Genomic DNA, 15,166 nt, shown 5'->3' on the forward strand with positions numbered 1-15,166 from the left:
ATTATAAGACACTGCAGAGAACACAAGTAAAATCTGTAATCCAAGCCCCTTCCTCAAGGAGGTTACAATCTGAAGTTTAAACTAAAGCATCCGTATATAAAAAGATAGATTCAACACAATGAAAGTATAAAATGTGCGGCAGGGCGAAGGAGTATTCTATAAATTGGAAAGGAGGAGGAAGAAATCACTGAACAGATGGGACTTGAGCTGTGCCTTGAAGGATGGATAGAGTGAGATGATGAGAAATGAACAAACGGAACAAGTAAGGGCCTAATAGGCAGTGGATCTGCAAAGTGAAAGGGCTAAGACAAAGGTGGGAATGCACTTGGTGATTAAGGAGTAATCTACTCATGGCATTCAGGAGCGTGGGGAGACAGAGGTTACAATTGGGAACTATGGAGACATATACCTGAATTCCTAATTTCATTACTTACTAGCTTGGGCAAGTTACATAGGACCTTCCTGTCTTTATTTCTTCAGCAGTAGAAATTATAGTACCTACTTTATAGGACTGGTGCACAGAATATATGAAATAAAATCATATACGTATGGTATGTCACACTACCTGAAAGTTAGTAAGCAGTCACTCGTTAGCAAAACCATTACTGGCCTTTTCCAGCCCCAGCTCCAGACCCTGCAGCCGCCAAGATGTTGATGCCTAAGAAGAACCAGATTGCCATTTATGAACTCCTTTTTAAGGAGGGAGTCATGGTGGCCAAGAAGGATGTCCACATGCCTAAGCACCCGGAGCTGGCAGACAAGAATGTGCCCAACCTTCATGTCATGAAGGCCATGCAGTCTCTCAAGTCCCGAGGCTACGTGAAGGAACAGTTTGCCTGGAGACATTTCTACTGGTACCTTACCAATGAGGGTATCCAGTAACTCCGTGATTACCTTCATCTGCCCCCGGAGATTGTGCCTGCCACCCAACACTGTAGCCGTCCAGAGACTGGCAGGCCTAGGCCTAAAGGTCTGCAGGGTGAGCGACCTGCGAGACTCACAAGAGGTGAAGCTGACAGAGATACCTACAGACAGAGTGCTGTGCCATCTGGTGCCAACAAGAAAGCCGAGGCTGGGGCTGGGTCAGCAACCGAATTCCAGTTTAGAGGCGGATTCGGTCGTGGATGTGGTCAGCCACCTCAGTAAAATTGGAGAAGATTCTTTTGCATTGAATAAACTTACAGCCAAAAAACCTTAAAAAAAAAAAATTACTGGCCAGGCACAGTGATTCATGCCTGTAATCCCAGGCCAAAGTGGGAGGATTGCTTGAGGCTAGGAGGGCAAGACCAGCTGGGCAACCTAGTGAGACCTCGTCTCTCCAAAAAAAAAATTTTAATTAGATAGGTGTAGTATTTTGCACCTGTAGTCAGTCCCAGCTACTCAGGAGGCTGAAGTGGGAGGGTCACTTGAGGCCAGGAGCTCAAGACCAGCCTGTGTAACACGGCAAGACTCCCATCTCAATCAATCAACTAACCAATCAATAAAAATGATTGGGAAGTGGCAATGGTTAATGGGTACAATAATTAAAAGAATGAGTAAGACCTAGAATTTGATAGCACAACAGGGTGACTATAGTCAATAATAATTTAATTGTACATTTTAAAATAACTAAAAGAACATAATTGTATTGTTTGAAATACAAAGGATAAATGCTTGAGGTGATTTATCTTCAAGTCACTGGAAAAACCAAAAGTGACAATAAGAAAAGTCACAAAAAGGGCTTTGTTTGGGAAGAAGATTCTACATTCTGGTTATGTTTTTTTTTTTTTTTTTTTGAGACGGAGTCTCGCTGTGTCTCCCAGGCTGGAGTGCAGTGGCGCGATCTCGGCTCACTGCAAGCTCCGCCCCCTGGGTTCACGCCATTCTCCCGACTCAGCCTCCCAAGTAGCTGGGACTACAGGCGCCCGCTACCACGCCCGGCTAATTTTTTTGTATTTTTAGTAGAGACGGGGTTTCACCGTGTTAGCCAGGATAGTCTCGATCTCCTGACCTCGTGATCCACCCGCCTCGGCCTCCCAAAGTGCTGGGATTACAGGCTTGAGCCACCGCGCCCGGCCCATTCTGGTTATGTTAAGTGATACCTTAAAAGCCAAAAGAACATGTAAAATACACACACAACCAAGACTGCAGCTCACTCGCTGATGTAACAATCAGTGGGAAGGAACACATACCAGCACTCACGAACACACGAATATTCCAAAGGCACAACTATTTCACTGAACATTCTTTACTGTAGTGAAAGAACAGATGAACGTTTTGACTTGGTGACTCAAAACAGACCAAAAAGAAAAGATGTCCTCCTTTGGGGCATCTCAAAAACCTGGTTACAATAAAAAGAGACCATTAACATCAGCTACTTTATTCTTCTTATAATACAAATAAGACCGTAAAGGTTCCAGTAACATAATGGTATCTTGATAATCCTATAATTCTGACAGCATATATTCTAAGACAAAAGGTTCATTTGTTCAACTGGTTCGCTGTATATCCTGTAAATGTTAACAGTGAAATGTTGTGTTTTTTCCAGAACTGCTAATACTTTTAATACTTTTTGTATATACTTTCTGAATAACATGCAAATGAAAAAGTATAAACTCGATAATTTTTCACAAAATGAACCCACCCATGTAACCAATGCCTAAACCAAAAGACAGAACATTACTAGCACTCCAGGAGCCCCCTTCATATCCTCTGTCACTTTCCCCAAACCCCCAACAAGGGTAATCAATCTCCTGACTTCTGACACTATTGATTAGTTTTACCTGCTTTTGAACTTATATAAATGGAATCATGCACTGTTAGTGTCTGGCTTCTTTCGTTCATCATGTTATTTGTGAGAACCATGCATTTTTACATGTAGTTGTAACCTGTTCATTCTGATCACCGTTTAATACTCATTATGTGGTTATATCACAAATTATATACTTATTCTACTGCTGACGGGCACTTGGAAAATTCCAGTTTGGACTATTAGTCCTGCCATGAACATTTCTGTCCATGTCTTTTGGTGAATATAGACATATAATTCTGTTTTGTATAAATCTAGAAATGGAACTGCTGAGTCATAGGGTATGCATGTGTTCAACTTTTGTAAGTAACTAATGAACTTTTAAGGAAAAACTATTTTAAATCTTCATGGGGAAGTATGAATGATTAATAGATTCATCAGAAGGTATGGACTCCAAAATTACTTTCAGTGGGGAAAAAACTTATTGACGTAGGATAGTTGATCCACATCATTCCCAAAGGAGGCAATTTACTTTAGAATATTTTCACCAGCAATTTAGCATATGACACTTAATAAGAGAAGTAACCAAATCCATCTTGCCCATTCTGAAACTGATGATGCTAAAATTTAGAAACAATTGATGAGCCATTACTATCAATAAGATAAAGTAACAATTTTTTTCCCCAACATGTAACAGGAGAATATAAACTTTACAAGTCCAAACTTTGCCTGTTGTACTCATTTAAATAGACTCTTGGAAACTGAAAGGGACTTCAGAACTAGCCTAACCTTCACGTGATCATAAAAAGGTCTCCTATTTCAATGAACATGCTAATAAAAATTCCTTTAATCCAAGAACAGAAAAAGAATACTAGGCAAAAACTAAGGGAATCTGAATATAGAATGGACTTTAGTTAATAATAATATATCAAGATTGGTTCATTAATTGTAACAAATGTACCAAAGTAATGTAAAATGTTAATAATAGAAGAAGGTGAGGGATATATGGGAATTCTGTGTCTGATCTTTCCCATTTTTTGTAAATCTAAAATTGTTCAAAAATTTTTTTAAAGTCCAATTAAAACTCTGCAACATAATCTGCAGATTGCAACACACCTGCTAAACTCCTTTCAAAATGCAATCCAGATGCACTTTTAAAGCTGTTAGACACACATACCCACATACACATACACAAATATACTTTCTATCTATGGTCTTAGATACATAGATATATGAGGAAAGCATTCTATCTATGCCAATTTTAGTGTTGCTCCTAGCTTCAAAATTATGAACAAGGCTCTAACTTCTTTTTTTATTCCATCTAAGCCAACCTTTCTGAGTATATACTATAAGCACTTAGTGACTCATTAAGAAGCAATCCCGGCCGGGCACGGTGGCTCACACCTATAATCCCAGCACTTTGGGAGCCCGAGGCAGGCGGATCACCTGAGGTCAGGAGTTTGAGACCAGCCTGGCCAAAGTGGTGAAACTCCATCTCTACAAAAATTAACCAGGCGTGGTGGTGGGTGCCTATAATCCCAGCTACTCAGGAAGCTGAGGTAGGAGAATTGCTTGAACTCGGGAGGCAGAGGTTGCAGTGAGCCGAGATCGTGCCATTGCACTCCAGCCTGGGCGAGAGAGCGAGACTCTGTCTCAAAAAAAGAAACAATCCCCTAGTTATCTTCAAACAATAAAAGCATCCAAATTCCAAGTAAGACCGATACTCTAACAACCATATCTTTGTGGTTTAAATCATTGAGTCTTTGCTTTTACTTCAGGGGCCAAAAAAAAAAAAGAGAAAGAGAGAGAAAGGAAATAGACTGTGCACCTTTCAACTAGTAGGGAAAACAAGCATCCCCTAATATGGTGTGAGACCTAGCAAAAGGAACCCTAGGAAAGGAAGCAGGAGACCTACCCTCTGGTTTCAGTAGTAGAACACTGATTTGCTCTGTGATCCTTGAATAACTCTGGTCCTCAATTTCCATTACCCTGACTGGTATTTTAACTGTAATAATTCTTCCATGAATCTGGAGGTCCTTTCTTTCAAGGAACAGGGTCTTGCTCTGTCATGCAGGCTGGAGTACAATGGCGTGATCACAGCTCACTGCAGCCTCAAATTTCCTGGCTCAAGCGATCCTTTCACCTCAGCCTCCCAAGTAGCCATAACTACAGGGGCATGCTACCATGCCCAACTAATTTTTTGTTTTAAATGGGGCCTCACTATATTGCCCAAGCTGGTCAGGCACTCCTGGCCTCCAGTGATCCTCACACCTCAGCCTCCCAAAGTGTTCAGATTACACATGTGAGTTACCATGCCCAGCCTATAAAACCTTTAGAGAATCCACTAATAGTAGTAACATCCTGCCACTGAATGAATGCCTATACCCAGCGAGAAACCAAAAGAGAAAGAGAAACGAGAGTCAGTGTGAAAGAGAAAGAATAAATGAATGAAAGAAAAGAAAAGATAAAGAAGCTGGACTGCCATTATAGCTTTCCATTTCAGTAACCTTGTATTAGTAATCAATCATACCACTATACATACTGCACATATTTACTTGTTAGTCAGCATTATGGCACAGGTCTTGGCTTTCCTGGTTTTCTCTTTAGAAGCCTATTTGAGAACAACTGTGGTTTTGGCAAGCTTATTTCTAAATACAATTTGAAGTTTGGTTCACCTACAGTAGCAGTTGGCAAACTTTTTCTTAAAGGGCCAAATAAAAAATATTTCAGGCTTTATGGACGATATCGTCTCTGTTGTAACAACTAAACTCTGTCCTTATAGTGCCAGGGCAACCACAGACAATCTGTAAGCAAATGGATATGTCTGTGTTGCAATAAAACTTTGTTTACAAAATCAAGCAACCATTTATGCTACAGTTTGTCAAGGCCTGTTCTATAGTAACAGGGGGCAGAAAAATCAACTGGCAATATAGATTTCATAAAACCACATGAGTTCACACCGAAATAAACTGTTCTGCTTGCAGGGAAAAAATGCTTATGAATCATGATTTTCACATACCTGCAAATGTTCAAGTTTCCCCTGCATGAACAGGTCACATCACCAAAACCTAAGACAGAGCAGGAAAACACTCTCCCTTACATGGTTGTTATGACATACAGGGGATGTGTTAATTTATATAGGCAAAATTTACAAGATGACCTGCAAAAGTAAGATACCAGGTTTTAGCAACTTTAATGATAAACATAGAAACCCATACCCGATTAACCTCAACCATTACTTCTTCCATATATTAAGCCAAATTAATTAAGATAAATGCCAAGGTAACTGGCTTTCCTAGGAGAGCTGCCCTGTTTCCATGCAATCTAGTTGGTTTACACCAGCAGAGCCTTGGTCATCCATAACCTATTAAATTTCCAAGAGGCCAGAGTAACTGTTTGAGGTAGCACAGTTCTGATTTATTGGGGTTGTTTACCAATATGGTCTAATCAGGCTAAGATCAGATCTGTTATCCCTTAGGGTGTACCATAGTAAAAATATTCTATTGTGCAACAGTCACCTCACTAAACTCATCCCCATGTTAGTTACCAAGTGTTCAATAGCAGGCTGGAGCAAAGAGCCAGCCCATAAGGGTCAAGCAAGTGCCTTTTTAAAAACTAATCTTAAGAAGCTCCTCTACATGGCTTTGCAAAGTAAGCAAAAACCATGCCAAATAGTAAAAAAGGCACTTACTTGACTCCCACAGGCCAGCTCCACACTCTAGCAGCTAAGATGTCACTGGCATGGTACATGGAGAGTGAGGTGGAAACGGTATCTTGCCAATCACTGATCACTGTAGGAATGGTAGTGAAAGACCTAAAAGAATAGAAAAAAGTAAAGTAAATGTCAAAGGTAAAGGCCCTCTTGAGCCTGCTAATGTGGGTACCTCAGCATATAATGCCAAAGAAGAAAGAAAGTCTGAAAAGACCTTGTTTAAGTCATTCTTAGCCACTAGTTATTACAGTGACCCTTAGGACAAGAGAGCACTTTAAAAAAAAAATGACTTGTAACCTAGAAAAATCCAGATTGACTGTAAGAAACTCTGAAATACTTTTTTCAGAAATAAAGTATTACGTATTTGGGCAGGGCGCAGTGGCTCACACCTGTAATCCCAGCACTTTGAGAGGCCAAGGGGGGTGGATCACCTGAGATTTGGAGTTCAAGACCAGCCTAACCAACATGAAGAAACCCCGTCTCTACTAAAAATACAAAATTTGCAGGGCATGGTGGTGCATGCCTGTAATCCCAGCCACTCGAGAGGCTGAGGAAGGAGAATTGCTTGAACCCAGGAGGCAGAGTTTGTGGTGAGCCGAGATCATGCCATTGCACTCCAGCCTGGGCAACAGGAGCAAAATTCTGTCTCAAAAAAAATAATAATAATAAATATCGGCCGGGCGCGGTGGCTCACGCCTGTAATCCCAGCACTTTGGGAGGCCGAGGCGGGCGGATCACAAGGTCAGGAGATCGAGACCATCCTGGCTAACACGGTGAAACCCCGTCTCTACTGAAAAAGGCAAAAAATTAGCCGGGCGAGGCGGCGGGCGCCTGTAGTCCCAGCTACTCGGGAGGCTGAGGCAGGAGAATGGCGTGAACCCGGGAGGCGGAGCTTGCAGTAAGCCGAGATCGCGCCACTGCACTCCAGCCTGGGCGACTAAGCAAGACTCTGTCTCAAAAAAAAAAAAAAAAAATAATAATAATAATAATAATAAATATCTGATAATCACATAAGCTCAACAAATATAAAAATTAGGAGTTAGCTGGCTGTGTTGGTGTGTGCCTATAGTCCCAACTATTCAAAAGGCCAAGGCAGGAGGACTGCTTGAACCCAGGAGTTCAAGGCCAGCCTGGGCCTGGGCAACAAGCAAGACCCCAACTCTGAAAAACACTGAGGTGGTGGGGGGGGGACTGAAGTAACAGCTCGTAAACCAATTCTTTTATAAATATTTTTAGATTAAAGAAGAAAAAAATTGGCCATGCGTGGTAGCTCATGCCTCTAATCCCAGCACTTGGGAGGCCACGGTGGGTGAATCACAAGGTCAGGAGTTCGAGACCAGCCTGGCCAAAGAGACCAGCCTGGCCAACATGGTGAAACCCCATCGCTACTAAAAATACAAAAATTAGCCAGGTGTAGTGGAGCGCACCTGTAATCCCAGCTACTTGGGAGGCTGAGGTAGGAGAACTACTTAAACCCGGGAGGCAGAGGTTGCAGTGAGCCAAGATCGTGCCATTGCACTCCAGCCTGGGTGACAGAGCGACACTCCAACACCACACACACACACACACACACACACACACACACACAAATGAAGGAAGAGGAAAAAAATTTTCACCCCGTCTCTGTGCTTCCGGAATATAAAAAACTGACAGAACCCTAACAAATAATGAAGAAACAAGAAATATTTTTTAAATTAAAAAAGTCTTAGGCTATCCACTAGTTTCAGGCTTTCACTAGTTTCAGAAACAAGTTTACAAACTTTAGAAACCTTGGAGCACTAAATTTTAAAAAATTCTGGTTCATTTGCCAAGTCACACAACTCTTTGGTAGGGGTTCTGTTTGAAAATGATTGGAAATCATTCCAAAACAAGAAAAATATAAAAGGCCCTTTCACATACCACTATCTCCTCTCCCCATACCTATACTTTTCACAGGTAAAATAATTTGTGAAAATTATTACAGAAGTATAATTTGTGTAGTTAGCAAGAAAACCAGCACTAACAAGGCAGGCAGATCACCTGAGGTCAAGCGTTCAAGACTAGCCTGGCCAACACGGTGAAATCCCATCTCTACTAAAAATACTAAAATTAGCCGGGCCTGGTGGCAGGCATCTGTAATCCCAGCTACTCGGGAGACTGAGGCAGGAGAATCCCTTGAACTTGAGAGGCGGAGGTTGCGGTGAGCCGAGATCACGCCACTGCACTCCAGCCTGGGGAACAAGAGCGAGACTTCGTCTCAAAAAAAAAAAAAAAGGAAAAAGAAAAAACTCTTCCATTACTGGAGGTCCATCCAGCACTCTTTCCCTTCAGAACCATGGAAGAAACAAATAGGCAACTAAGTTCTAATCATTCCTGTGGCACTGGAATCTATCAAATAAAAGAGGCAAAAGTATTTTTTCATTCTAATTAAGTTTTAGCCAAAAGACTATTGTACCATCCCTAACTAAAATATGCTTAAAATTGGTCACCATTTGTAACAATCTTCAAATTGTACAGATCTCAAATAATTTAATGAGAATGGAAGATTCACTGTTAATAGCATATCTGGCCAGACTTATATCCTGGGTGCCTAACTAACATTTTAATTTTGGCTTGTGTTTGCTTGCCTTAGCTATAGTCCCTGGAAACCACCCAATTTATTAGTGTTTCCCTTGCTGCCTCAGCATTTCTCGTTGATGCACTATAGCAAATCATTTGGAGGGACAACCTGAATGAAGCTCTGCCCTGTGTACTCTGCAACAATGCTCAAACCATTATCAAGAATGCTGGAAATGAAAGACAACAGCATGAAATTGAGAAGATAAAAAACTTTATCAGAGATTGTCTTTTTAAAACAACGACTTCAAAGTAAGAATATACATTGACTAATACATACAGATTTACTATTAAAACAAATATTTATTTCACATCAACTACCTGTCTCAAAAAATATGCCCCCTCATTTCTAGACCTTTTCTTTTGCTTGCCCCATAAAACCACGACACAATTCAAGAACAGCCTTTTTACCATAAAAGGCGCACCTCCTTTTACAAAATAAAGCAGATAGTTCCCAAATTGCAGACAATTCCAAACACACAGAAAAGAAACAATGAATTAATGCCAACAAATTTCCACCCACAGCTTTTCTGCACTTGAAACATCTGAGAATTTTAGTAACCCAGGCTTTTGTTGCAGCAGCTCAATTCCCCATGAGTTCACTGTATTGTGGCAGATGCTGCTCTGCATTTTGTACAAGACATGTTCATCTGTGTAAGAAAACATTCTTCTTCTCTGCCTTCTCTCAGGAAGTACAAAGGATTTTCCCAGGAATATGATAAACGAGGACATTACACACCAAAAAAGGAAAACTGGCTTTTTTGAAAGTCAAAACAGCATTCCTAGTCTAACTTTAAAAATGACATAATAAATTCCTCTTTCCTGTCCCCCAGAATATTCAGCAAAAAGTCTGTCAGTCAACAGAGGTTTAAATATATGAAATAGAGACAGAAATGCCAAAGTAGTTAAAAATGAATGAACCAGAACCACATGTATCAACTAAATAAGGTTTTTCTTGCTTTTTGTTTGTTTTTTTTAAGAAACACAGTCTTGGGCCGGGCGCGGTGGCTCATGCCTGTAATCCCAACACTTTGGGAGGCCGAGGCAGGCGGATCACGAGGTCAGGAGATGGAGACCATCCTGGCTAACAAGGTGAAACCCCGTCTCTACTAAAAAATACAGAAAATTAGCCAGGAATGGTGGTAGGCGCCTATAGTCCCAGCTACTCGGGAGTTGAGGCAGGGGAATGGCATGAACCCGGGAGGCAGAGCTTGCAGTGAGAGGAGACCGCGCCACTGCACTCCAGCCTGGGCGACACAGTGAGACTCTGTCTCAAAAAAAAAAAAAAGAAAAGAAAAGAAACACAGTCTTGCTCTATCCCCAGGCTGGAGTGCAATGGCCCAATTATAGTTCATTGTAACCTCAAACTACTGGCCTCAAGTAATCCTCCCACCTTAGCCTCCCAAAGTGCTGGTATTACAAGTATGAGCCACTGTGCTGGCCTAATTTTTTTTTTTAAGTATTAAGAGACAAAAAAAAAAAAGGCCAGGCGTAGTGGCTCATGCCTGTAATTGCAGCACTTTGGAAGGCAGAGGCAGGCAGATCACTTGAGGTCAGGAGTTCAAGACTAGCCTGGCCAACATGGCGAAACTCCGTGTCTACTGAAAATACAAAAATTAGTTGTGTGTGGTGGCGCATGCCTATAGTCCCAGATACTCAGGAGGCTAAGGCAGGAGAATCACTTGAACCCAGGAAGCGGAGATCACAGTAAGCTGAGATCGCACCACTGCACTCCAGCCTGGGTGACAGAGGGAGACTCCATTCCAAAAAAAAAAAAGATTTGCAGAAGGATACATACAGTGTAATTTTTTTTTTTTTTTTTTTTTTTTTTGAGACAGAGTTTTGCTCTTGTTGCCCAGGTGGAGCGCAATGGCGTGATCTCGGCTCACTGAAACCTCTGCCTCCCGGGTTCAAGCAATTATCCTGCCTCAGCCTCCCGAAAAGATGGGATTATACACACACACACACACAGAGAGAGAGAGAGAGAGAGAGAGAGAGCGCGCGAGAACGAGTGCAAAAGGATAAAGACACTCATGGGATGGTAAACACCAAATTTAAGAGAATGTTACTTTTGGGAGAAAGGTCTACGGAAGGGTACTTGGGGGCAGCAATTATAATCATAATATTCAATTTCTCATGCTAAAGGTTGTACATTATATTATTCTACTTTTTATACACATGACACACTTCATAATTTAAAAATAAAAGATTTTTGTCCTTGTACGTCTGATTGAACATAATGTAACTTCCTTATAAACGACCACCCCACCTCCACCAAAAAAGAAAAAAAAAAAACCCTCAGGTGATGGAATGGCCCTTCCAAGTGAGCTCCTTTGACAGCATTCCCATCAGTTTACCTTCTGCCTTTTCTTCCACTAGTGTTATGACTTTCTAACACTGGCTGTGATGTGACCTTTGGATCCATAACTCAGGGTCTTGGCTTGTCTCTACTTTTCATCTTACACAGAATACCCATTTTAGGCAAGAAATCTATTATAGTTTCCTTTCATTTTCCACTTTTTCATGTTAAAAGCTCTAGAAATCATTAAAAAGAAAGCCATTAGCCGGGCGCTGTAGTTCACACCTGTAATCTCAGCACTTTGGGAGGCTGAGGGGGGCAGATCACGAGGTCAGGAGATCAAGACCATCCTGGCCAACATGGTGAAATCCCACCTCTACTAAAAAATACAAAAAATTAGCCAGGCGTGGTGGCGCGTGCCTGTAGTCCCAGCTACTTGGGAGGCTGAGGCAGGAGAATTGCTTGAACCCGGAAGGTAGAGGTAGCAATGACCTGAGATCACACCACTGCACTCCACCCTGGGTGACAGAGCGAGACTTCGTCTCCAAAACAAAACAAAACAAAACAAAACAGAAAACCATTATATATTCAAAGTTCACCCAACTTTGTGGCAGTTGGCCACACTAAGAACTCGAATTCATTCTGAATCAAACACCAATGCAGGATGAGATATTAAACTTAAAGAAAGCACTGACTAGAGTTCAGCTCTCCATTAAGTAAATGAATATTCCAAAATTGTAATATGTTACACTAAAATTCTGTTTTACTATCTCAACTGTGCTTAGACAGCATTTTTAACGTTTAAGTCACAGCTGATAATAAAGAAAACAAGATTTCATTTTCTTTGGGTTTAAAACAATAAAGAAAGAAAACCAAACTATTAACATCTATATCTATATCTAGGCAGATATTCACACAAAGTATACCCTACGGGCCCTCTCAAAAAAGAAAAAAAACACCAGAAAATCAATTTTTCCTGTCTATTCAGCAAGTGTCTAGCATCAGCACTCACAGATGAGGAAAAAGGGGGAAAGAGAGAGAAACTAACAGATCAAGACAGATATAACCTGGTATTCTTCTGTTTACAAAAAATGTAATTGCATCCAAAGCAAGTGGAAAACCTTCAATCCTCTCATTAGGTTTTTACTACTTCTTCCATTCTACTCTATCTTTAAATACTTCTTTAAAGTATTCTGACATCTGTACTTTCTGTTTTAAAATGAAAAATAGTTTTTTATCACACTTGGCCACTTGCCACAGCCCTGCTTCATGGCAGCTATCAGAATTCTGGCAGTACAAAATACAGGATACAGTGGGGACAGAATGGAAATACACAAGATTAGTTCCAAAATAAACACTTCCAAAAATCTGCCTTCTTTGGAAATATATATATACAGAAATAATCTACAGTTGGCAGCACCTCTTTGAAATAGTTCCTTTCTCTCTTCTGCAGTGTCCAGCATGGCCTACACTCCCACCAATCATGCCAGGTAGATGCCACTGTATCAATTTCTCAAATTTTTTTTTTTTTTTTAGAGATAGGGTTTCACTGTATCACCCAGGCTGGAGTACAGTGGTGCAATCAAAGTTTACCATAGCCTAGGCTCAAGCGATCCTCCTGCCTCAGTCTCCCAAAGTGCTGGGATTACAAGTGTGAGCCACTGAGCCTGGCCTCAAATTACTTTTAACATAATAGCTCTACAATCTTCTTTCATTACTATTTTTACTTAGCATTTTATTTAGTCCAGCTTGTTCAGCACAATCGGACCTGTTTTAAGAGTATTAGCTGCTACATGAATCAAAGAGAAGTCATTCCGTCTTGACATTCCCATAATTCCCATCACTGTAGTATCTGGGCACAGAGAACAAGATGATCTACAGCTGTGTTACCCACAGGGTTGAAGGATTTAGGAAATAGTTTCTAGGACTATTTGACTCTCATTCACCCAACATGGACTGAATGTCTATGTGACTGATACTACACTAGGCTCAGTTCACAGAGCTGGAAGAATTTAAGGGCTACTATGCCTATTGACTCCTGCAGGCAACTAATCACTTAAGGATTTCACACCTAGGATTCCTACAGTGTTACTACAAAATAAAACATTTTCTGCTTCAGGCTGGCAAGGTACAACTCAGAATTAATAAATTACTAGTACAGTCCCATCTTACTTCAGTACTCTGACCTTAACTGCTTTCTTCCTTCTCTCAACTCTCCAACTCTCTGGGCTTTCCACATCTTCACCTCTTCCTCCACTCCCTTCGGCAATTTGGATTAGAGAAAAGAAAACAAAGGTGAAAGATGAGACTACAGGCATAATGAACTGTTTAAGAGGAATACAAGGTAAATTGTTCATGAAGATGTCAGAAATAATTATGAAAACTGTCCTAAAGAGGAACTTGAAGGCTGTTTTTCTTCATTTCAAGCTCTTGGCCCTTGTGAGAATAAGCAAATATGTGATACCTGAGTTTATGATTTTACACAAGCCATCTAATGAAATAACATAATTAATTGTAAAGTACTGTATAAAAATACAACATGTTTTATAATTTTAAGGTTTTTTTTTTTAACTGAACATGGTGGTGCGTGCCTGTAGTCACAGCTACTGAAGAAGCTGAGGCAGGAGGATCACTTTAGCCTAGGAGTTCAAGACCAGTCTGGACAACATAGTGAGACCCCCCACCTTAGAAAAATAAATAAAATAAAAATTAAAAGCCCTTTAGGTTCACCTAATCAAGCATCCTTATTTAACTGACAAAACTATTAAGACCAAAGGGGTTAAGTCACTTGTCCAAGATCAAATAACAAGTTAACAGAACAAAGAGGAACAGACCCAGTTCCTATTATACCACTTGGCACCAAATTCTCTTCAATTACTTTTGTTTTGGTGGGAAATACACACACACACACACACACACACACACACACCCCACCCCATTCACTACGACCACCTCTTCATTTATTTAACTATCTCAGAAAACTAATAATAAAAATATTTTGTGATGGTACAGCAATCCTTGGCTCCCATAAGATTTCAAAAGGCGAATCAGGTGCGGTGGCTCATGCCTGTAATCCCAGACTTTGGGAAGCCGAGGCGGGTGGATCACTTGAGGTCAGGAGTGCAAAACCAGCCTGGCCAAAAAGGTGAAATCCCACCTCTACTAAAAATGCAAAAATTAGCCAGGCGTGGTGGTGTGCGCCTATAATCCCAGCTACTCAGGAGGCTGAAGCAGAATAGCTAGAAATCGGGAGGCAGAGGTTGCAGTGAGCCGAGACTCAACCACTGCCCTCCAGCATGGGCGACACGGCAAGACTCTGTCTCAAAAAAAAAAAAAAAAAAAAAAAAAAGATTTCAAAAGGCTCACCAATAGCATTACAAATATAATCTCTCTTCCGATAGAGAAGATATGGTAGTCCGGCCAGGTGCGGTGGCTCACACCTATAATCCCAGCACTTTGGGAGGCCGAAGCAGATGGATCACGTGAGGTCAGGAGTTCAAGACCAGCCTGGTCAATGTGGTAAAACCCCACCTCTACTAAAAATACAAAAATTAGCCAGGCATGGTGGCAAGTGCTTGTAGTCCCAGCTACTCAGGAGGCTGAGGCAGGAGAATCGCTTGAACCCAGGAGGTGGAGGTTTCAGTGAGCTGAGATTGTGCCACTGAACTCCAGCCTGGGCGACAGAGCAAGACTCTGTCTCAAAAAAAAAAAAAAAAAAAAAAAAAAAAAAAGACCAGGAGCAATGGCTCATGCCTATAATCCCAGCACTTTGGGAGGCCAAGGCGGGCAGATCACAAGGTCAAGAGATGGAGACCATTCTGGCCAACATGGT

The 15,166-nt window shown here is 41.2% G+C and overlaps 3 protein-coding genes across 9 annotated transcripts in view; 2 read left to right on the forward strand and 1 right to left on the reverse strand.

Moving 5' to 3' along the window:
- Positions 1 to 15,166, forward strand: part of ASCC1 (activating signal cointegrator 1 complex subunit 1) — an 885,589-nt gene that overhangs the window by 225,166 nt on the left and 645,257 nt on the right. The window lies entirely within an intron of this gene.
- MCU (mitochondrial calcium uniporter) overlaps positions 1 to 15,166 on the reverse strand; it is a 209,767-nt gene that overhangs the window by 180,125 nt on the left and 14,476 nt on the right. The window contains exons 1-3 of one of the 7 annotated variants that reach the window (XM_050803660.1): positions 13,521 to 15,016; positions 6,420 to 6,542; positions 5,748 to 5,888 (exon numbers count right to left, since the gene is read on the reverse strand). The exons of 1 other annotated variant lie outside the window; for it this stretch is intronic. In XM_050803660.1, the coding sequence (XP_050659617.1) occupies positions 5,748 to 5,774 (27 nt within the window). In that variant the 5' untranslated portion in view covers positions 5,775 to 5,888; positions 6,420 to 6,542; positions 13,521 to 15,016. Of the gene's footprint in view, positions 1 to 5,747; positions 5,889 to 6,419; positions 6,543 to 13,506; positions 15,023 to 15,166 lie in introns of those variants that run through there. 5 more of the 7 variants (XM_050803658.1, XM_050803659.1, XM_050803661.1 and 2 more) reach the window with 5 other exon arrangements.
- Positions 613 to 1,211, forward strand: LOC126962543 (40S ribosomal protein S10-like). Its single transcript, XM_050803702.1, has one exon. The coding sequence runs from the start codon at positions 649 to 651 to the stop codon at positions 880 to 882; it is 234 nt and encodes a 77-aa protein (XP_050659659.1). The 5' UTR covers positions 613 to 648; the 3' UTR covers positions 883 to 1,211.

The sequence above is a fragment of the Macaca thibetana genome, chromosome 9 (assembly GCF_024542745.1).
Source record: "Macaca thibetana thibetana isolate TM-01 chromosome 9, ASM2454274v1, whole genome shotgun sequence".
In the NCBI taxonomy this organism is placed as follows: domain Eukaryota; kingdom Metazoa; phylum Chordata; class Mammalia; order Primates; family Cercopithecidae; genus Macaca; species Macaca thibetana.